Source organism: Rhinoraja longicauda, chromosome 7 (genome assembly GCF_053455715.1).
Source record: "Rhinoraja longicauda isolate Sanriku21f chromosome 7, sRhiLon1.1, whole genome shotgun sequence".
Taxonomy (NCBI): Eukaryota; Metazoa; Chordata; class Chondrichthyes; order Rajiformes; family Arhynchobatidae; genus Rhinoraja; species Rhinoraja longicauda.
In genome coordinates, this window is record NC_135959.1 from 48,451,326 (window position 1) to 48,476,210 (window position 24,885).

Here is a 24,885-nt window from a genome sequence, read left to right on the forward strand (position 1 = left end):
ACATCTCACATTCCTCCATCACCATCCCCAGGTATGTCCTCTTCCACTGACGATTGTGGTAGCACAATACGGTCAGGGGATTGGTGTGGGTGTAGAAAAAATTGATCTGCACTCTGAAAGGAGGTAGATGGAGAGAGAAAGAGAGAGAGAGAGCGAGAGGTAGAGAGAGGGGCGGGTGGGAGAGAGAGGGAGGGGGAGAGAAAGAAATAAAGGTTACGATGTGATTGGAAAGGAATATTTAAATACATCAGAGGTTGAGACAAGGTGAATAAAGGTAACAACATACTGGGGAAAGGGTCGAGAATCTAATGTAGAAACAAGGAACTGTAGATGCTGGTTTACACAAGGGACACAAAGTGCTGGAGTAACTCAATGGATCAGGCAGCATCTCCGAAGAACATGGATAGATTTACTCCCGCACTTTGTGTCCTATCGAGGACCAATTGTCACAATCTAAGCTGACTGGCAAAAGATCAGAAGTGATGTGAGAAAAAACATTTTCATGCTGCAGAAACAAAGAATTGCAGATGCTGGTTAATACACAAAAGGACACTAAGTGCTGAAGTAACTGAAACGGGTCAGGCAGCATCTCTGAAGAACATGGATAGGTGACGTTGTGGGTTGAGACCCTTCTTCAAGAGGAATAAAGGTACTCATACTGCAAGTCATCATGATCAAGAATTCACTGCCTGAATGAGTGATGGTAACGAATTCGAGGGGAATTTAATAGTAGCTTGGGAGAAAAACCATGATGGGAAATTGGGAATGATCCAAGGTACTAGACCGACTGGTATGCTATGCCGTAGACAGGATGGGCTAAATATCATCCTTTCCAGCGGAAATGATTTTATAATTCTATAATTTCCTGTGCAAAAATGCTATCCATGAGATGCTGGAGGCAACAGCAGAATTGATTTCTAGCACAGTATATCAGGCGATGGTGTGACACATTTGTAATTCTATCATTAACTTCAGACCAGGGGATTGGTCTTGGTTGAATGAGATATGCAGAGGATCATGTCAGAAAAAGCACTGGGTAAACATAACAACATCTCATTGCCTTTTCCTATTTGAATTTCTGCAGGTTGAAACAATAGGGGATGCATATTGTGTGGTTGGAGGATTACATAGGAAAAGCAGCAATCATGCTAAACTCATCGCCCTAATGGCATTAAAGATGATGGAACTGTCGGAGGAAGTACAGACACCCAATGGAAAACCCATTCAGGCGAGTAATGGTTCTGGAGATAATTCTGAAACTCCCTGAGATGAACTGTTAATCTTTTGGCTCAAAGTGGTTCATAGACTTATTTGAGGAATGGCATAAATAACTGAGCTCAATCAACATTGGTGGTACAACTGTGCTTTGATTAACATTTCTATGAGAACTATTTTTAGGGGTGGCACAGTGGTGCAGCAGTAGAATTGTTGCCCTACAGCTCCAGGGACCTGCGTTTGATCCTATTGCTGTCAGTTCGTGGGAACTGCTCCAGTACATCGGGTGCGCGCACCGACTAGATTTTGTATAATGGCGCCAAAAATGGCAGCGCCAGCATGTGTCTTCTTCTTAAGCCCTTTGCTCCTCTAGAGGGAGCATAGGCCATTGACTCACTCGGTTGTTGGCGGTTCTTTCGAGATCTCCCCAGTTGAGCCCACTCCCAGACATTTCTGCCTGGACACCTCTTCTCCAGCTGTTCCTGGGGTGACCTCTTTTCCTTTTTCCTTGGGGGTTCCATTTCAGGACTTGCCGGGTGATGTTTGTGACAGGTTTTCTGAGGGTGTGTCCAATCCAACTACATTTTCTCCTTTGAATTTGTAAGTCAATGGGATCCTGGCTTGTTCTTTTCCACAGGTCCACATTGCTTACTTTGCCTCTCCATCAGATGTTTAGTATTCTCCTGAGGCAGGTGTTAATGAATGTTTGCAGCCTGTTTGTTGTGTGTTTTGTTGTTCTCCATGTCTCTGATCCATACAGCATCACCTGCTTCACATTTGAGTTAAAGATGCGTATTTTGGTGTTGATTGAGATGTGTTTTGAGCTCCAGATCTTCCTGAGCGTGTTAAACACCACCCTAGCCTTATTGACTCTGCTTTTTACGTCTGCATCTGCCCCTCCGATGGTGTCCACAACACTGCCTAGGTATGTGTAATATATGCAAAAAGAATTTCACTCTGTAGTTGCATTTGTACCAAAATAAAGCACCATTGAACCAATGGCGGCGGTGTGGGGTTTGTACATTCTCCCAGTTTGTACATTCTCCCGTAGGTTTTCTCCAGGTGCTCCGGTTTCCTCCCACATTCCAAAGAAGTGCAGGTTTGTAGGTTAATTGGCTTCTATAATCTGTCCCTTGTGTGTAGGATAGAACTGGTGTATGGGTGATCGCTGGTCAGCACAGAGTTGGTGGGCTGAAGGGACTGTTTCTATGCGGTATCTCTAAACTAAACTAAAAGGGTCTATACACTATAACTTTTTCTCTATTCTATGAAAATATTTAATGGTTTTTAAGGGAATACTGAATAAAATAAGATGGTTACAAGAATAAGATACCCTTGGTACAATTTGTGTAAAAATAAGTGAATCCCAGGGCGGGGTGAGGGAGATTGTCCCAGACATCAAAGCGGCATTTAACGTGGGCTTCAATGCTACTTGGTAAAACTGAAGTAAGGGCACACCCAAAGAAAAAAACACTCCAATAATTGAATTCATACTTTCCACAAGAAATGAAGGTTATGGTTTTTGGAAATCGATCATCCCAACTCCAGGGCATCTTTGCAGTTCTTTAAGACAGTGTCCTGGACACTTATCATCTTCATCATTACCCTCTCAACGTGTCAATAATGGAGCTAATTGGAAGTGATGCCACAATGTTCAATTCATTCACAACTCCTCAACTCTCTGTAAGCAGCAATAACTCAACACAGTGGCTCAGCGCCGAAGCTGCTGCCTCACAGTGCCAGCGTCCTGGGCTCAATCCTCACCTCGGGTGCTGTCTGTGTGGACTTTGCACGTTCTCCCTGTGTCCGGTTTCCTCCCATATCCCAAAGATCTGCAAGTTTGTAGGTTAATTGGCCTCTGTAAGTTGCTCCTCGTATGTAGTGGAATAGCTAGTGTGAACAAGTGATCAATGGTCGGTATGAACCGGGTGGGCCGAGGGTCCTGTTTTCATGCTGTAACACTCAGATATAAGCTGATAAGATGTACATAATATTTGTGACACAGAGTTGGCAGGCATATAACATAGAAATATATATAACATCGAACATAAAAACATAGAACAGCACAGCACAGCCCTTTGGCCTACAATGACTGTGCCGAACATGATGGCAAGACCAACTCTTATCTGCCTGCACATAATCCATATCCCTCCATAGCCTGCATATCTATATGCCTATCCAAAAATCTCTTAAATACTACTATGACATCTGCATCCACCTCCACCCACAGCAGCATGTTCCAAGAACACACCGCCCTCTGTGTAAAAAAACTTGCTCCGCACATTTCAATAGACAATAGACAATAAGGGCAGGAGGAGGCCATTCGGCCCTTCGAGCCATTCAATGTGATCATGGCTGATAATTCTCAATCAGTACCCCGTTCCCGCCTTCTCCCCATACCCCCTGACTCCGCTATCCTTAAGAGCTCTATCTAGCTCTCTCTTGAATGCATTCAGAGAATTGGCCTCCACTGCCTTCTGAGGCAGAGAATTCCACAGATTCACAACTCTCTGACTGAAACAGTTTTTCCTTATCTCAGTTCTAAATGGCTTAAACTGTGGCCCCTTGTTCTGGACTCCCCCAACATTGGGAACATGTTTCCTGTCTCTAACGTGTCCAATCTCTTAATAATCTTATACGTTTCAATAAGATCTCCTCTCATCCTTCTAAATTCCAGTGTATTCTCATCCTTCTAAATTCCAGTCGCTCCAGTCTTTCAACATATGACAATCCTGCCATTCCGGGAATTAACCTAGTAAACCTACGCTGCACGCCCTCAATAGCAAGAATATCCTTCCTCAAATTTGGAGACCAAAACTGCACACAGTACTCCAGGTGCAGTCTCACTAGGGCCCTGTACAACTGCAGAAGGACCTCTTTGCTCCTATACTCAACTCCCCTTGTTATGAAGGCCAACATTCCATTGGCTTTCTTCACTGCCTGCTGTACCTGCATGCTTCCTTTCAGTGACTGATGCACCAGGACACCCAGATCTCGTTGTACGTCCCCTTTTCCTAACTTGACACCATTCAGATAATACTCTGCCTTCCTATTCTTACCACCAAAGTGGATAACCTCACACTTATCCACATTAAACTGCATCTGCCATGCATCCGCGCACTCACACAACCTGTCCAAGTCACCCTGCAACCTCAGCATCTTCCTCACAGTTCACACTACCACCCAGCTTTGTATCATCTGCAAATTTGCTAATGGTACTTTTAATCCCTTCATCCAAGTCATTAATGTATATTGTAAATAGCTGTGGTCCCAGCACCGATCCTTGCGGTACCCCACTAGTTACTGTCTGCCATTCTGAAAGGGACCCATTTATCCCCACTCTTTGCTTTCTGTCTGTCAACCAATTTTCTATCCATGTCAGTACCCTATCTCCAATACCATGTGCTCTAATTTTGCCCACTAATCTCCTATGTTGAACCTTGTCGAAGGCTTTCTGAAAGTCAAGGTACACCACATCCACCGGCTCTCCCCTGTCAATTTTCCTAGTTACATCCTCAAAGAATTCCAGAAGATTAGTCAAGCATGTTTTCCCCTTCGTAAATCCATGCTGACTCGGAACGATCCTGTTACTACTATCCAAATGCTCCGCAATTTCGTCTTTTATAATTGACTCCAGCATCTTCCCCACCACTGATGTAAGACTAACTGGTCTATAATTTCCCATTTTCTCTCTCCCTCCTTTCTTAAAAAGTGGGACAACATTAGCTACCCTCCAATCCACAGGAACTGATCCTGAATCTATAACAGTTCCTTCAAACTGCCCTCTCACCCTAAAGCTATATCTAGTATTTGATATTTCCATCCTTGGAAATAGGTTCTGACTGTCTACCCTATCTATGCCTCTCATAATTGAATATACCTCTATTAGGTCTCCCCTCAACCTCTGACAAGTCAGAGAGAACAATCCAAGTCTGTCCAACCTCTCTTTGTAGCTAATACCCCCTAACCCAGGCATCATTCCAGCAAACCTCTTCTGCACCCTTTCCAAAGTCTCCACAGCCTTTCTGTAATGGGGTGACCAGAATTGCATACAATACTTCAAATGCAGCCTAACCAAAGTCATATAAAGCTGCATCATGACTTCCTGACCCGTACACTCAATGTCTCGACCAATGAAGGCAAGCATATCATATGCCTTCTTTACCACACTGTCTACTTGTGTTGCCATTTTCAGGGAGTTATGTACTTGGAACTAAATCAAATGTAAAATACAGAAGCTGTAACTCTTTTAGAAATGTTTCCAATGGTCAATAAAAATTTTAATGTCAAAGGTTGTGATCTATCAGAGTTCTGCAAAAGTAGAATTCTGCACAAGAAATATCTATTGTTATTAATCTCAATTTTCCAGCAACAAGAAATGAGAAACATACGGTTCGTGCTTCAGTAGCTGTTTGTCCCACTGTGAGATTTAAAAAAACCATTTCCTGGAATCTTTACAAAGCAGGTCATTCACCTTTTATATTGACCTTGCTGCATTCAGGAGATTTCACACTGCCGTCAAGTTCGGAGAAATGGCAAGTTAAAAAAAAATACAGAAAATACATCAAAGCTGAAGTAAAAGGGTAATATTTGGATTGAAATGGAATGGTTTCTTTTTGAAGAGAAGAAATATCAGTAAAAGGTCAATATGGCGAAAATGGTTGAATGGTTACAATTGGACAACAGGTACCCCTGTAGGGTCACTTAGGGAAGAAGCAACGTCAACAGAAACAGTTCGTCCACTTTGTTGTTGAAAGAATGTAGATTTGCAAGGAATATACTCGGGAGTGGTGTGCGTAATCCTCGTCGCCGGAGTCGGGTGAGTGCTCCAGAGCACTTCCCATGGGTCCTCCTCCGTCTCAAGACCTTGAACACAGACATAGCCCTGCCGACAAGTATGTCTAAATAATACAGCGAGTGAGAGAAATCTGGAACAATGTTTGGAGGTACTGAATATCTGATGTTAATGAGTACCTCTTTCATGAAAGCGATCTTTGTGGGATTTTCACAGATGACACAAACGAACAAACACAGACAAAACAGCAAGGAGCAGTACACCATGGCAGCCATCGTCGGCGCCAGTCAGATGAACGGTGCCCAAAACTGAACACCATACTCTAAATGTGGCCACACCAAAATTTTATATAACTGCAACATGACTTCCCAACTTCTATACTCAAATCTCTGACTGATGAAGGCCAAAGTGCTGAAAGCAAAGACAGAGGTAGTGCAAAGGGGAAGATTCAGAGTGCCAAACATAGCTCTCAATGCAACGCACCAGTTTCCATAGACAGTGTCCGCAAGGGGGTATAGGTGAATCGGACAGTACCCCAGCTAATGGAAGGATTGTTCAGAAGCCTGATAGCAGAGGGGAAGAGTGACATTACATTCAATGTCAGATGGTTTTGATGTACTTGGCTTTGGACAGGCCATACCTGGACTTCAATGTCTACCTTTGGTGTCCCTTTGAGGCAAGACACATTTGGTTTGGAGGGCGCACAAAATCTGTTCACTAGATTGATTCTGCGACGAGAGAACTGATCTATTTGGGGAAAAAATGGGTGCAAATGAAGTGGAGTTTAGAAAATTGAAAGGTCTCATCAACACAGGTAAAACCCTCTGAAGAGTTAACATGGTCCAGGTCATTGCTTCAGGATAAAGAGTCAAACGACGAGAACTGAGATGAGAAGGTACTTCACTTCGGACGCAGTGAACATTCAGAATTCTCAACCTCAGAGGACTGTAAATGAGATTTTTGGGGGGAATTAATAGATCTGAGGATAGGTTAGGAAAATAAAGTGAATATGGAGGTTTGATCAGGATGACAGGAAATGGAGGTGGGAGTGCCATACGCCACATGACCCACTCTTGCTCTAACTTACCACTATGTTACTACAGTGTTTCAATAGTTACATTGTCCATGGGGAAATATTGACGTGATGAAATATTAATGAAAGTTATTTTTAAACATTTCTTATGTATTTAATGACTTGCAATAATCAGAAATATAATTCAGGAAAGTACTTTGAGTCATAGAGTCGTACACCAGGGAACAGACCCTTCAGTTCAACTTGCCCATGCCGACCAAGATGTCCCATCTACACCAGTCTCACCTACCTGGTCTTTGATGCTGTATGGCAGCAACTCTACCGCTGCGCCACTGCTGCCCTAAATTAATGGTTTAGAGATACAGCATAGAAACAGGACCTTCGGTCTACCGGGTCCACGGTGACTATCGATCACTTATTCACACTAGTTCCACATTATCCCACTGTGTCCTACTCCGTACACACTTGTGGCAATTTACAGAGGCCAATTAACCTACAATCCTGCATTTCTTTGGGATGTGGGAGCAAACTGGAGCACCTGGAAGAAGCCCACGTGGTCAAAGGCAGAATGTGCAAACTCCACCCAGACAGTACCCGAGGTCAGGATTGAACATGAATCTCCAGCACTGTGAGGCAGCAGTTCTCTTGTCTGCACCACTGCACCACTCATCTGAAACTACCCATCACTTGCCAGCATTTGTCCCTCTTTCTGCTTCCTGCCTCTCTTTTCCAGCTTTCTCCTCTTTCCACAATCAGTCTGAAGTGTTCTTATCCAAAAAGTCATCTGCCCATTCCCTTCCAGATGCTGCCTGACCCATTGAGTTCCACCAGCACTTGGTGTTTTGCAAGAGAATTGTCCAAGTTACTTTCCAATAAGCTTTGGCGGTCATATCATTACTTTAGGAAATTGCAAAGAGACATTTTACCTATAATATATTATTAAAAAACAGAAAGTACTGCAAATACACAGCAGATCAAATATGAGAAACGGAGTTAACATTCCAGATCAATAGCCTTTTTAACACAATTTAGATTCTGAGCTGCCCAATATTTCTCACATTTTCCTGTTTTTATTTGGACTTCCAGTATTTAGAGTGTTTTTAAATTTGCTTTTATGTTCCTTTTTGATGTGCAGACAACGAAGGTGCTTGAAAATTCTAGCATTTTCTCTTTTTCCCCACAGTGAGCTTAAAATTGTTTATTTTGTTTCCTATTACTTTAAGATACTTTGATGTTATTTAGTAATGGAAGCTACATATATGATTTATGTCAATGATGGGATGAATGGTTTACTTTTACAATAACCATTGCTTGCAATAATTAACATATGATTCAACAATATTCAAAGTTCCTCAGTCTACACAACACAGCTGGAATGGGCAATGAGATCAGGGAAACTGATTCAATTTTCATTCCCTGTAAACTGTGTTGACCTTGTTATTTTCCCTCATTCTACCAATGGAATTGTCATGTAAGTGAACTGTTTATTGCTGCTGCCGTTTTGATCGTGCTTTTCGAGATGTATGTGATGAATGACACACAGGTTCCTGACAAAAGAGATGTAACAGTGGCCAATTTTGTTCCTGTTGTCCTGAATGCTGTGAGGTTTTGGAAAAGTTCTAATTAAACTGTCTGCCACCAAATAACGTCAAACTGAAGAATAGCCTGCAGAAGTGAAAATAATTGCATGTCACATTCGTTCTAAATTTGTGATGTTGACTGTACTTTGAAGTGATTAATGAGGTTCCGCAGTGGAATTTCCAGCACCCATGCTGAGCCAAAATATTCGAGGTCAATTAATAGAGAATATCCAACAATATGCTTGATGGAAAATATTGAATGCGTCTGGTGATGTATTATTTTTCTCATGAGAACCCAAATACAATATATGTAGGAAGGAACTGCAAATGCTCGTTTATACCGAAAAAGTCACAAAGTGCTGAAGTAACTTGGCGGGTCAGGCAGCATCTCTGGAGAAAAAGGATGGGTGACATTTTGGGTTGGATCCTTTCTTCAGAAAGCTTTTTTTGCAGCCCACAACTCACTTTGCTGATTTCCGAAGCCCAGTCTGAGGAAGGTTCTGACCCAAAACGTCACCCATCCTTTTTCTCCAGAGATGCTGCCTGACCCACTGAGTTACTTCAGCACTTTGAGCGTATCTTCCAAATACAATATACTCTGGCTGAAATCCTTTGGGAGAATATTTTTTTGAGGTGGAAAGGAGCTACATTAATAACCTAATATGTAATTCAAACATTGAATTCTCCAATTTTAGGTAACCTCTAACAACCCGCCTTCCCGTTCCCTTTCTATTCCATACCCTCCTTTCTTCTCCTCTCCCCCCCCTTCCTCTGTATCCCACCAGGATTTGTATCTATTTCTCCTTCCCCACCCTTTCCACCTACATTCCATACTCTGGCTTCACAATTTGCACCTCTTCAATCCTTTTGCTCGCTCCTTTTTTTGATTTCTGGCCTATGTCCAACCATCTGCCTATCAAATTCCCCCTCTCGCCTGTGTTCACCCATTACCTGTCACGCTTTGTCCAGCCCCTCCTCTCTTCCACCTTTCTACCCACCCCAACCCCCCTATAATCTGTCTGAAGAAGGGTCCCGACCCGAAGCGTCACCTATTCATCTGGGGATGCTGCCTGACCTGCTGAGTTGCTGCAGCACTGTGTGCCTATATTTGTAACTAGATCCATCTAGTTATGTGACTGGATACAATGAGTTTCTCTTACTGTTCGTGCAAATAGAGCCTGGAGGTACATATCACATATATCATCTTCTTCCACCATCCATATTGGAACGATGTATCATTTAACTTCCTAACGGGTCTTTACAAGACCCCGATTCTATCGGTGAGGCTGAGATTTGCCATTGTTGGTCAGGCTCATCGTTGGTCCCACTAAAAAGACTACACATGAATACAATTAGGCTGTCCATAGTGCCCAGATGAAGGATGCAAGATTTCATGCAAGATAAATGGTGCAACATTTAGTGCAAGATGAAGTCCAATAATCTGCAGCAGATTCTGCAGCACAATGCCTGAATCAACGATGGAAAAAATGCTGTAAATTCTTAGTAGATGAGGCAGTATCGAAACAGCCTAATTATATTTTATCAGATAAAGTGATTTTTAATAATAGGTGGAGAGTACTTCTGCTTCTAAAAGGTAAGCTAATCTGAGTTGTTAAAAAGTTGTGGGCCGAATCATTTGCCCATTAGATTTTGCCTGTGACTATGGTGATTATGAACAAAGTTCTTTTTTTTTGTGGGTCAGGCAGCATCTGTGGATGGACTCAGCAGGCCAAAGGGGCTGGACAGATGACGTTTCAGATTAGGGCACTTCTTCAGACTCTGGAGAGGGATTCAACCCAAAACACCATCTGTCCTGACCTGCTGATTTCCTCCATGACATTGTGATTTGTACAAGATTCCAGCGTCTGTAGTTATTGGGTCTCTGTGCTCATTTATGATGTAGTTGGATAATTTTGGTCAGCCACGGAGATCTGTCCATAACCAGTCATTTGTATGGGGCATTGGACATCATTTCCATGGAGGACTACCGCTGATCCAATTGGTCTCATAATAAGAGGCAGCAGCAAAGTAGAGCCGCACAGCTTTAAATGGCATTCTTCAAGGTTCTGCGCTCTGTAGACAACATCCATGTTTCTTTTTAATTTCCTACAGTCAATCGTAGTGGTGCAGAAGTTATTGTTTAATTTAGTTTAGTTTAGCGATACAGTATGGAAGCAGGCCCTTCGGCCCACCAAGTCCATGCCGACCAATGATCCCCGTACACTAGCACTATCCTACACACAAGGGACAATGTTCACTGAAGCCAAGTAACCTACAAGCCTGTACCTCTTTGGAGCATAGAAACAAGCCTTTTGGCCCACCAAGTCCATGCCAACCATCGATCACCCATTCACACTAGTTCTATGTTATCCCATTCTTTCATCCACTCCCTACACACTAGGGGCAATTTACAGAGGGCCAATTAACCTACAAACCCGCATGTCTTTGGGACGTGGGTGAAAACCGGAGCACTCAGAGGAAACCACAGGGACAACATGCAAACTCCGTACAGACAGCACCCGAGGTCAGGATCAAACTCTGGTCTCTGGCACTGAAAGGCAGCAGCTCTTCCAGCTGTGTGGCACTATGCCGCCCTGATTGTGTGGTTCTCCTCTGAGGGCTTCATAGGTTTATGTTAATTGGTTACTGTAAATTGCCCCTATTGTAGGTGGGTGGTAGGAGAATTAGGAACAAGTTGATGGGCATGTAAGAGAATACAGGGTTTGGGAGTTAAGAGGAGGAATGCAATTAATGGGAACACTCTTGAGTGCAGACGTAGAGGTAATTCTAACTCAACACAGTGGCACAGCTGGTAGAGCTGTTGCCTCACAGCGCCAGAGGTCTGGGTCCGATTCTGACCTCAGCTGCTCTCACTGTGGAGTTTGCACGTTCTTTCTGTCACTATATAGGTTTCTTCAGGGTGCTCCAGTTTTCTCCCATGTCCCAAACACGTGCGGGTTTGTAGGTTAATTGGCTGCTGTGAATTGCCCGTCAGGTGATGGAATCGAGTGATGGTGGGATTACTTGGGACAGTGAGGCTCTGCTACAGAAGGTATCACCAGAGATGATGGAATTTAATGTACCTTTACCATAAGTGAGTGGTCATTTAACTTTTTGTGGCACTACGTTCATGTTCAAGCCAGGTCTGGGGATGTGGAATGAAAGGATGAGGGAGGAGGGCACTGCAGGCAAAATCAGATCTGGAAGTGAGGTCTGCAAGCAAGATTGGGTCCAGGGATAGGTGGTTTGAATTTCTTCAGCCACTGCCTCTGCTTCCACTATTTCTGCCTCCTTCACCCAAGCAAACATTTCAAAATCTTTGCAGAATACAATTGACCTAACACTAAATCATCTTGTTATTGGCTTGGATGACTCAACGACAGTCTTTGTTAATAAACCTTTGAGGTGCTCTTGACGCCTTTGCAAGATTAAAGGTGGCGAATATAAATGCAAATTGTTGTTTCTATTTATATGAGGCACAGAATATTGCTGGAAGTAACTGGATGATTTTGATTTTATGGGGAGTTACATTTGGGGTGAAATAGATACACAGATTACATGGACACTCCATTGAATCGCTGGTTTTTATATAAGTGGTGGCAGAAGCATATACGACAGCAACATTTCAGAGCCATTTGGGCAGACACATGAAGAGGCAGGGAGCAGCAGGATACAGACAAGGTGCAGGAACAAGGGATTAATGAGACTGGCATGGTCAGCACAGACATGATGGGTCGAAGGGCCTGTTCCTGTGCTGTACAGCTTTATGTCCTAATTAAACAAAATGTCGAACTCAACAGCAGGCAAAGTGACCAGACGAGTCAATGAACATTACCAAAAAATATACAGACTTCAACGAATATCATGATCTTGATAGGCACAAAAAGCTGAAGTAACTCAGCAGGACAGGCAGCATCTCTGGAGAGAAGAAATGGGTGACGTTTCGGGTCAAGACCCTTCTTCAGACTACTCATTGGCTGAGTTATTCCAGCTTTTTGTGTCTATCTTCAGTTTAAACCAGCATCTGCAGTTTCTTCTTACACATCATGATCTTGATGCTCACTCTCAATTACCCTTGCTTTCAATAGAAGGAGAACTTATTTGGAGGCAATAGTAGTTTAACTTAAACTAAACTACTAAATTTAAAATTAAATGGACAATCTTTAATCGGACTTTACTGGACTTTTTCTTGCACTCAGCGTTATTCCCTTTATCATATAGCTTTACACTGTGAATGGCTCGATTGTAATCGTATATAATTCTTCCGTTGACTGGTTAGTGCGCAACAAAAGCTTTTCACTGTCCCTCGGTACACACGACAATAAAGTTAAACTAAAATATGCATTCATTTCTAGGAATCTTTGGCAGGACATATAGGAGTTCAGTTTGTCATATTCCAGAGGTCCATGTGCTGCCGTCCTTGGTGAAATGAAAATAGAAATGACAAATAGCTAATACATGGGTGAACATCACACTCTGGTTTTGAAAATATAAAAAGGTTGAAGTAAAAAGTAGTTTTTATATGTTGGTGATATTTGCTTCTACCTTTATAAAGTATCTCTCAAGAATAAGGAAAATAGCCTGTTTGCTGAGTCCCTAAATAACGTGCTAAAACTTAGCTGTATTAGCACCTAATGAATATTGCCTCATTAGAGGAGAGGAAGATTCAGTTTTTTACTAAACTGGTAATTAAGGTCCAGCAAATGTGTTCACCCACTTTGGAATGAAGCAGCTGACTGCAATGAGTAAATCATTATCTGCTTCGTATTTCTTTCCAAATAAATGTGACGTCCATTAATTTTAATAACCTTGCAATGAGCTGAATTAATGGAAGACAGCATTTAGCAGGTGTGTGATAAAATATTTTTGCTGACTTGATTCTGCAGTGATTTAGACTAATGATGTCACCATTTTCACAACCGTGTCCAAAAGTCATTGCCATCGTAAGGTGTACTAATGATGATTTTTATTTCCAAAAAAGCACTGATGTTGCGACTTAAATTAGTCACAGAGAGATACAGCTCAAAAACGAGTCCTTTGGCCCACTGTCTGTGTTGCCAAGCAAGTTGAATGCAGAACAAGGGAGGTTATGCAAACAGTTACACAAGGCATCGGTGACATCAAGTGTGCGGTACTCTGTACAGTATAGATCTACATATTTAAGAGTGGATTTTAAATGATGGAAACTGCTCAGAGACGGCTGTTACCTAGAATAGGTGGGTTTGTAGCATCTAAACATTTAGAAAAACGAGAGAGGATTTGTTTGAAACTGGAAATCCTGAAGGGTCTTGACTGATAGTGGTTATCAATTTTCGTTTAGTTTAGAGATGCAGCATGGAAACAGGCCCTTCAGCCCACCGAGTCCATGCCAACCAATGGTCACCTGTACATTAGTTCCATCCTACACACTAGGGACAATTTACAGAAGCCAATTAATGTACAAACCTGCACTTTTTTGGAATGTGGGAGGCACACGGAGAAAGCCCATGCTGTCACAGGGAGAACATGCAAACTCCATACAGACAGCACACGTAGTCAGGTTTGAACCCGGGTCTCTGGTGCTGTAAGGCAGCAACTCTACCACTACGCCATCGTGCCTTTTCCTTTCATTGGTCTGAGCACAATGAGCTTCCTTCATAACCTACATTTTTCTGATGCTAATTGATGTCCATATTTTGAGTGTTTTCTATTTTTATTTGAGATTATCTACATTAATTCAAGGTTGAAAAAAATGTCTTGATTTCATATATGCCACTAATTTTCTGCCAAATGACCACAATGACTATTGTTGTATTAATTATTTCAGGTGCTTTATTAAAATGAATATGCTGCTGCTTAGAAATTAGACTTCATGACAATGTTCCCTCAGCACATTATGATTGAAAATGTAGGTACAAGTGGAGTAAAATGCAGTAATGTCTATTTCTGATTTGTTTTGCGCCACTCTGGTATTTTAACCACCTATTTCATGTTGTGTGTCACACCTGCACCACTAGAGTCATACAGCGTGGAAACATGCCCTTCAGCCCAGCTCAACCAACATGCCCCAGCTATATTAGTCACACCTGCCCATGCTTGGCCCATAACCCTCTAAACCTATCCTATCCATGTACCTGTCCAAATGTCTCTTGAACGTTACAATAGTACCTGCTTCAACTACGTCCCCAGCAACTCATACCATATACTCATCACCCTCTACATAAAAAAAGTTACCTTCAATTCCCACTAAATCTTTCCCCCCTCACTTTAAAAACATGCTGCATCTACACTAGTCCCATCCACCTGCATGTGGCCCATATCCCTCTAAACCTGTCCTATCCATGTACCTGTCCAAATGCTTTTTAAATGTTGTGATAGTACCTGCCTCAACCACCTCCTCCAGTAACACGTTCCATACATGTACCACCCTTTATGTGAAAAAGTTGCCCCTCAGGTTCTCTTAAATCTTTCCCCCCCCCCTCAGCTTAAACCTATGTCCTCTGGTTCTCAATTCCTCTACTCTGGGTCAAAGACTCTGTGAATTTACCCTATCGATTTATCATATATATATTAAATTACACTGGAGTCAGCACAAACCAACACTATAATGACCCTTGCGGAACAAAAGGGAAATTAGACCAAGTTGTCCCAGGTTCAGTCACATTTCGGTCCTTACAGCATGGGATTGGATTGAGACCCTACTATGATGTTATTTACTTAGTATTTGTCGTTTTGGCCTGTTTCATCACTCCCAATTTCTAATCTCAATTTCCCCCAATATCCTCCAATCCACTCATTCTCTTCCATTGATCCAAGTGCTAGATTCCCTCGAGGTCTTTAACCACCATCACCTACAAAAAAAACACTACTTACCCTTTGATCGGTCAAGGCCCTGATTCTCCATTTGGAGGCCCAACAGCCCTCTAATTACACCACACACAACAATCGACTTCACGACTATCGAATCAACCCAATAAACCCTGGGACCTCCCTTTAATCTCCAACTCCCCCTGGTCATTTACCTGATCGCTGGTTCCAATATTCCCCTGCCAGAGGTTTCAGCCCTACTCGCCCCTTTGAATGGCGGCTCCTCTCCATCTGAAGTGATGGGAAGACCATCTGATTGATACATCCGTGAGGGTGCTCTGTACAGATAAAATGCCATACGCTAACCTTTCTAATGTACTTGAATTATCCAGCTCCTTTTATCCTACTTGTTCAATATTATCCACGTTTCTGTTTACAAGGACTCTGTTTTGCTCCTTCAAGTAGAAAAATAATGTGTTTCTATCCACAGAAGTTAAACTGATTGGAACTAAAAAACTTCTATTTCAGCTTTCCGGGCTAATATTGGAAATGTTGCCATGGTAACAGTGGTGCTGCAGTGTTTTGGGAGAACTGCAACTCAACAGTTCTTTATGAGAAAGGGTTTTGTGCAGATAAACAATCATAAACAATCATTGACACTCAACGAATGTGCGGTGCAAATCCATTAGCACAATCCAGTTGAAATCTCTGGCTAGTTATATCAAAATCTATTTGTCTTCCGTTTTCGGGACACCTAAATATTGAACTGAGCTATGTAAGGCAGCTGAAGTACTTTGCAGCATGACCAAACACAAATGTCTACCTTATTAAATTTGAAACTACTAAGGATTTCTAAGCATTAGTCCTGTTGGTGCTTAATCAGACCTGCAATACCCGAAATGTCATATACTCACCATTGAGATTTGAAGACCTCCCCTTGCACATCTGTTTTCGCCTGTTACTGCTGTGTTGGTTTAGTTTAGAGACAGCGTGAAAACAGGCCTTCTGGTCCACCGAGTCTGCTCTGACCATCAATCACCTATTCTAGGCACATTAGTTCTATGTTATCTCACGTTCTCACGCATACACGAGTACTATCCTACACACAAGGGACAATTTAGCCAAATAACCTACAAACCCGCACGTCTTTGGAGTGTGGGAGGAAACCAGAGTTCCCGGAGAAAACCCACACGGTCACAGGAAGAACTTGCAAACTCCTCACAGACAGCACAGTGCTATGATTGAACCCGGGTCTCCAGCCCTGTGAGGCAGCAGCTCTACCCATGCGCCACTGTGCCGCCCAGTTGCTTTTTGATGTTAAATATTATTTTGGAAGGTTCTGAAGGTGATGAAGACGAAGGAGCTTACGAGTTACAGTTAACTGTAACTGTGGTGGCACAGTGGCACAGTGGTAGAATCGCTGCTTTACAGCGCCAGAGATCCTGGGTTTGATACTTTCTCCGGTTTCCACCCATACTCCAAAGGCATATGGGTTTGTTGGTTAATTGTCATCTGTAAATTGTAAACCGTCCCTAGTGAGTAGGACAATGCTCGTGTACGGGGTGATTGCTGGTTGGTGCGGATTCGGTGAGCCGAAGGGCCTGTTTCCGCGCTGTATCACTAAATAATGTCTCAACAAAATTTAATTTACTGAACAGAACACACAGCTTTGTAAATCAACTTTAAAACATATCGATTGTTGTAATAATGATGGCTAATATGCCTGGAGCTATGTCTCCTAATTCTCACTAAAAACCTAAAGTGATACAAGGCTGGCAATAGAATTTGAGAACCATATACAAATCCAAAGTTTTAATTTATTTGTATCAGAAACATCCCTTAGTGAGACATTATTTGTTTACTTATGATGGAAAATGGGTGCAGTGAAGTTATATTTCTGCATCACTGTTTTTGAAGTGAGTGTCAGCTCACAAGATTGTATCTACATCACCCCAACCAAACAAATACTTCTACCTGTCGTAAAACACAAAGTGCTGGAGGAACTCAATGGTTCAGGCAGCATCTGTGGAGGGAATGGTCATATGATGTTTTGTTCGGGACCCTTTTTCAGACTGATTCTACTCCCCCGAAACCCAAAAGCATTTGACAAAGTTTCCTAAAGCAATATCTGACAGTCTGAGATCACCTTGGCATATTTGAGATTCCCCATTGTTTAGTTTAGTTTAGAGATACAGTGCAGAAACAGGCCCGACCAGTGATCCCCTCACAGTAACACTATTCTGCACACACTTACATTTATACCCAGTCGATTAGCCTGCAAACCTGTATGCCTTTGGAGTGTGGGAGGAAACCCACCATTCCCAGTTGTGTCATTATCCAGCAAAGCAAAACAGCCATGCATTCATTTAGAGCCTGGTATAACATCAGGATGCCTCCTGACGTTAAAACATTTTACCATGCTTTACCAGTAAAGCACGCTGTAAAAACATTTTATAGGCCATTTCCACTGGTCACTTTTTTTTTATTTTAATTTTTAATTTTTTAAAGCATATGTACAAATAATAATAAACCACAAACTGGATATAGAGTTCTTACATAGCTTCAATTTTTAAAATTTTAAAGAAAAAATAAAGATGAAAAGCGGCTGGAAAAAAAGACTATAAACTAATAGAGAGAGAGCAAAGAAAAAAGAGAATTACTAACATAAAGATTATGGGGATAGATCCGGAGCTGGTCACTTTTTTAATAAGAAAAATGTAGCAAGCAATTCACTCTCCTATAGTTGCTAATGTGATAATGACCTGATAATGCGTTTTAGACAGTGAACAGATATCAGCCTAGCTCTTGTGATAATTCCACACTCTTCTTTGAAATGGTTTTTTTTTAATGCCCTCCTGAGATGGCAGAATGGGCTTTGACAATGGCTCAACTGATAGATGCCAACACTCACAATGCAGCTTCCCATTGGCACGATGTTATACAGTCATCGTACAGTCATTTTATTCTCAAGTTCCTGGAATGGGCTAAAGCTCTGGACTTCCTTGCCAAAAATCTCTTGGTCTTTCTATTTCTCTCTTACGATGCTTGTTTAGTTCGGTTTATTGTCACGTGTACCGAGGTACATTGAAAAGCTTTTGTTGCTTGATAACCTATCCCTGTTTTAACCTGTTTGTTGAAACCTATCCCACTAAACAAAACCTTTGGTTCCCTCTCAAATGTCTTTAGGTTCAGTCACTTTTTACCTGATTATGGCTTAGTCATAGAGTCATAGTCATAGAGTCATAGAGAGAAACCGAAGATCCCGGAAAAAAACCCACGCAGGTCACGGGGAGAGTGTACAAACTCCGTACAGACAGCACCCGCATTCAGAATCAAACCCAGGTCTCTGGTGCTGTAAGGCAGCAACTCTACCGCTGTGCCACCCTGATAAAGACAATGTCTGAAAAGTTAAAGTACAAGCTACGTTAAATATTTAAAATATATTTTGTACTTTTCCAAAAATTATAGAGATGAATTTGCTTTTGGCATATTCACAGTATTGTTTCTGGCACATTGGCCTTCATCATTTACAGTATTGGGTATAGAAGTTGGAAGGTCTTGCTGCAGTTACGTAAGACATTGGTGAGGCCGCATTTAGAGTATTGTGTTTCAGGAAAGATGTTGTCAAGCTGGAAAGGGTGCAGAGAAGATTTACGTGGATATTGCCAGCAGTCTTATTGGGAGAGGTTGAACAAGCTAGGACTTTATTCCTTGGAGTGCAGGAGGATGAAGGGTGATCATATAGTGGTGTTCAAAATCATGAGAGGAATAGATAGGGTAAACGAATAGAGTCTTAGGCCCAGAGTAGGGGAATTGAGAACCAGAGGACATAGGTTTAAGGTGAAGGGGGAACAATTTAATACGAACCTGAGGTGTACCTTTTTTACACAAATGGTGGTGCGAGTATAGAAGGAGCTGCCAGAGGAGGTAGTTGAGGCATGTACTATCAGAAAGTTTAAGAAGCATTTAGACACGTAGGTGGAAAAGATAGGTTTAAAGGGATATGGGCCAAACGCAGGCAGGTGGGACTAGTGTGGATGGGGCAGGTAGGTCGGCGTGGACAAGTTGGCCCGAAAGGCCTATTTCCGTGCTGTATGACTCTAGGACTCTATGACTCTAATCTATAATTGTAATGAACATGCAATTGTCATTTGTTTGAATGTTGTTCGCAATTCACAGATAGATCCTCGGTAATGGTATGCTCTTCTGATAACACCACTTAATTATGGGAGCCTATGCTGTGAATGTTGTTTTCTTTGTGGTTGATCAATTAAAGCATCTGACGTATTCACTATGTTAATGCAGTTAAATTCTGTTCAGCAGCTAGGTTACGGGTTTGTAGATACTTGGCGCTTGCAGAAGTCTGCTACCTAGACAGAAAACAGATTGAATAATATATGTAGAAACAATGTACTGCAGATGCTGGTTTATAAAAAAATATTACAAATACTCCAGGTTTCATTCCTGTATTGATAACTACTCCCTACCTAGAAGCATTTTGGTACTGTGTCGTTCATGCTCTTCAAATGAGTAGAAACACAACATGATGTCTGAAGTGAGTCTATAAAGGAGGCCCAGAAGACTGGATAACAAAAGGAATACGAGCAGAACGGGAGCACACTTTACAACTTTACACCTAAAACTGCTGAAGGTCGCAAGAGAATCTCAATATAACACCAAAAAAAGACGCAAAGTGCTGGAGTAACACAATGGCTCAGGCAACATCTCTGGAGAACATGGATAGGTGATATAGATTGGGTCGGGACCCTTCTTCAGACTTTTGCAGACGTAGGCAATGCAGTCTGAAGATGGATCCAGACCTGAAACATCATCTATCCGTGTTCTCCAAAGATGTTGCCTGACTTGCTTAGTTGCTCCAGCGCACTGTGTCTTTTTTTTAAATAGTATATGTATCGGGAGCTGTGCTACCAGTGCTAAGGTTCGGGATCCAACTATCCACCTCCACTTTCAGTCTGAAGAAGAATTCTGACCCGAAACATTGCCTTTTCTCCAGAGATGCTGTATGACCCACTGAGTTACTCCAGCACTTTGTGTCTATCTTAAGCTACCATAAAGGTTTAATTATCATTAAGTTAACATAAAGGTTGCTCAGGCTGACTATTATTATCTGCATTTCACTTGACTTTTAGTGGAGAAGTAGGCTCATCATCAATTCCTGCTATTGGGAATGCTTTTCAAATTGTGACACATTGCAGCAAATGTGACCGTACCTTTCAATTATGATCCATTTTACCAAGGGCACTGTCTTAAATTGGATTATATGTCATCTTGCATGTGCCTGTATGTTAACATTAGCTCTGCTTCAATTTAGTTTTCTTTAGCTGTAGCAGCTTTCTGTGGCAATGAGCATTGATCTGGCAAAAATAAAATGCGAATGACTGACAATATTTGTCTTTGAAAAATCTATTTCTAGCACCACACCGAACCAGAATTTTAAAAGGGATTCACATGCAATAGTCACACCAGTTTGAAATAATTTCATTTAGAAAAATCATTCAATTAGATTGGCATTTTCCACACTGCTGTCCCAAGGCTACACTCAGCCCAGAAGGTCATGTTTGTGTCAGTGTGGTTGCCGTTATGTGGTGAAGACTGTGAGTCTCTTTTGGTCAAAGGGCTTGTGACAGACATACAGATTATTGTAGATTGTGGAAACAAGAGCAATACAGAAGTTATGGAGGGAAAGCAAGATGGCTCCACAGCCCTATCTTGAGCTTGTTCCAGCTCACGAACCCATTCCCCTCCTGTCCTCACCTTCTCCTTGTTCTCTCTTGTTTTCAAGGGAGAGTTAGATTTAGCTCTTAGGGCTAAAGGAATCAAGGGATATGGGAAAAACGCAGGAACGGGGTACTGATTTTAGATGACCAGCCATGATCATATTGAATGGTGGTGCTGGCTCGAAGGGCCGAATGGCGTACTCCTGCACCTATTTTTTTTATGTTTCGAAGTTTCTTACATCCAGACTTATCTAAGGGTCAGTACTTAGGTACTGGTGATGCAAGCAGTCCGTCCATTCAGCCAGGGCACCTGCATAAGTTGCCTCTGGAGGCATGATGAACTCTGATTTTGCAAGGAAGCATAAGACCCAACCTCTGTTGGCACAAGCACCCTGTTCAAATATACCATCTGTTGAAAAAGCCATAATGCTGCTGGATCTGCTGAGTTTCTCCAGTACTGTCTTTTTTCTAAAATGGCATTTGCAGTTCCTTGATGCCACACAAAGTGCTGGAATAATTCAGCGGGTCAGCCAGCATCTTTGGTGAACATGGATAGGTGAGTCAAGACCCTTCTTCAGAGTTCTTCTTCCTTCTGCAGTTTATACATAATAATCTTTTGTGTTTGCCTTTCAACTGCTGATGATTGGGGAATTAGCTGATACATTACCAAGACAACTGTCGAGCACTTAGGTATCTTTCACACAAGGGTGGTGTGTATGAAATGAGCTGCCAGAGGAGGTCGTTGAGGCAGGTACTATTGCAACGTTCAAGAAACAGATGGGACTAGTGTATTGGGACATATTGACATAATAGGATATATTGACCAGTGTGGGCAAGTTTGGCTGAAGGGCCTGTTTCCATGTTGTATGACTCTAACACTCTATTACAATCTATGAGCCCAATGGTGGCGCAAATTGTCTCCGATTTAAGAAAGAACTATGCTTTTTTTTACAGTTACGGATTGGGATTCATTCTGGCTCAGTACTAGCAGGAGTCGTTGGTGTAAAAATGCCTCGTTATTGCTTGTTTGGAAACAACGTGACCCTGGCCAGCAAGTTTGAATCAGGAAGTCAACCATGCCACATTAATGTCAGTCCCACAACATACCAGTAAGTACAAAACACAGCTCGACCTAAACATTTTTGGGAGCATAAACAATGTCAGGCTCTTTGATAAGTCTTTCCAAACATAGATCCCAGGATATGAAACTAGATCTGGAAGTGTACTAACCACTAATTAATGACTGTCGGCTATTAGTAAGAATAAAATGACTTTGTTTCTCCGTAACATGAGTAAGCAATGCAAATGAAATGATTCTAGATGTGAAGATTTTTGTAGTCTTTGTAAGATTATTTAATCTTAAGAATTTTGTTTTTCCCTCTTCTCCCTTTTCACTTGAAAGCTCAAGATTTTTCATCTTTGTTGTCCTAGCAGATGTTTTTTTATTTTAACTAAACTTCTCAACTTCTATGTTCAGGATTTGCTGTCACTTTCCTCAGGCACATTATTAGGCTTGTAATGTCTTGATAGGGTGACTGAGTGCTGGCAGTGGCTATGGTGGGCGGTGGAGTGTAATACTGGACTAGGCAATGCAGCAGTGGAACTCTCAGCACACATCTAGAGAGCGACAGAGTAGCCCTGAACCACCATCTACCTCATTGGAGACCCTTGGACTATCTTTAATTGGACTCTATGGACTTTATCTTGCACTAAACGTTATTCACTTTATCCTGTACCTGTACGCTGTGGACAGCTTAATTGTAATCTTTATTGTCTTTCCACTGACTGGATAGCTTGCGACAAAATGTTTTTTCCTGTACCTCGGTACACGTGACAATAAACTAAACTAAACTAAACTAAACTAAACTAAACTAAACTAAACTAAACTAAACTAAACTAAACTAAACTAAACTAAACTACACAAAACTACACATCATTCTCCTCATTTTCTGTGCAACTCCGGACAGGATTGTGGTGAAGTATTACCCAATCCTATGTCCCATTTTCATGGTTTCCAATAATTGAATGTTCTAGTCTGCAGAAGAGGTCTCACCAGCAAGCTCTGTAGACTTGCACACACAAACTCTAAAATGCAATATTGTAATGAAACAACAAGAAGGGTCCTGACCCAAAATGTCACCTATCCATGTTCTCCAGAGATGCTGCCTGACCCGCTGAGTTACTCCAGCGCTTTGTGTCTCTGTCACTCTTGTGATCATCCCTGAAAGTCTTGTTATCTTTTTCTTAGAGTTAAATTATTTTGTTTGGCAAGATTTTGGCAAATGGTATTTGACCGTAATGAACCTAAAAAACTTTGCCAGCTACTTTGCAAGTCATCTTAATCCTCAAAAAACCACAGCAGATGGTGACTCTGGTTGTTGTCCACTGCAAAAAAACAGTGGGCAATCCAAGCTGATTTGCATTGAGTGCCAATAAATGTTAAGATATCCAGTCTACTGTGCTTTGAAATCTAATTGGATTTTGTAGACAACGAGTGCATGTCGAATAGAAGCTTCTACTGTTAAATACCCGATGCAGATTACAACACATCATTAATGAAATCAGCCTCTGGTAACCCACATCATAGGACTGCAAAAATCAACTAACTACTTTCGTTAATCCATTTTGAATATTTTATAACACACTTCTAACGACAAGTCTCTTCGAGCATCACAGGACTAATTGCTTCCTGCTTACATCTACCTCTCTGCGAATAGCAAAAGGCAGTGCATCTAATTACTTTGACATTTGCAAATCAATTTTCAGCAAATCAAGCTGCATCTCGGCCACGTCTGGGTTATTTTAATCATTGCTGCTTTTTTGACATTGCTTTTTATCTTTGCTAATTGATGGTATTGAAATTGAATTTCTGGAGATTTGAGATGGGCACTTTGGTGAGCGACATGTACAGTTATTCCATGCCAGAGGTGCCCTGCTGCCCACATTAGATTATGTACTTAATTGATGTTGAAGAGTATGAAAAGCTTTGTCGAGATGCCAAAATAAAGCACATAGAAAGATTAGCTCAGTCGGTAAAGCATCAGACTTTTAACCTCAGGGGCCATGGTTCAAGTCCCTGTTCAGCCGCTAACGTTAACTCACAAAATTTAAACACAGAAAGATTGTGAGACTGTGCGCTGTGGCGCAGTGGCACAGCTGGTACAGCTGCTGCCTCACAGCGCCAGAGACCTGGCTTCGATCCTGACCTCAACTGCTGTCTGTGCGGAGTTTGTACGTTCTCCGTGACCATGCGGATCATGTGGGGGGGAGAGAGAGAGTGGGGGGGAAAAGAGAGAGTGGGGGGAGAGAGGGGGGAGAGAGGGGGGCGGGAGAGAGAGTGGTGGGATGAGAGTGGGGGGAGAGAGTGATGGGATGAGAGTGGGGGGAGAGAGTGGGGGGGAGAGTGGGGGGGAGAGAGTCGGGGTAAAGGGAGCAGCCCTCTGGGTACTCCAGATTCCTCCCACATCCCAAAGACATAAAGGTTTGTAGGTTAGAGTGGCCTCTGTAAATCGACCCTAGTGTGTAGGGGACGAGAAAGTGTGATAAATGTGAACGGGTGATCGATGGGTGGCATGGACTAAGTGGGCTAATGGGCCTGTTTCCATGCTGTATACCTAGACTCTAAACCAGGGATCTCCAAACTATGGCCCGCGGGCCACATCCGGCTCTCCACGAGGTTTTATCCGGCCCGCAGCAAGCTCTTAGACAGTGGGGACTGGAGGCAGAAGCTGCCGGCGA

At 42.2% G+C, this 24,885-nt stretch overlaps 1 protein-coding gene across 2 annotated transcripts in view; it reads left to right on the forward strand.

The window, feature by feature from the left end:
• Nucleotides 1-24,885, forward strand: part of gucy1a2 (guanylate cyclase 1, soluble, alpha 2) — a 107,372-nt gene that overhangs the window by 75,234 nt on the left and 7,253 nt on the right. For both annotated transcript variants that reach the window (XM_078402494.1, XM_078402495.1), the window contains 2 exons: nucleotides 1,085-1,228; nucleotides 22,102-22,256. In XM_078402494.1, coding sequence (XP_078258620.1) covers nucleotides 1,085-1,228; nucleotides 22,102-22,256 — 299 coding nt within the window. The remainder of the gene's footprint in view (nucleotides 1-1,084; nucleotides 1,229-22,101; nucleotides 22,257-24,885) is intronic.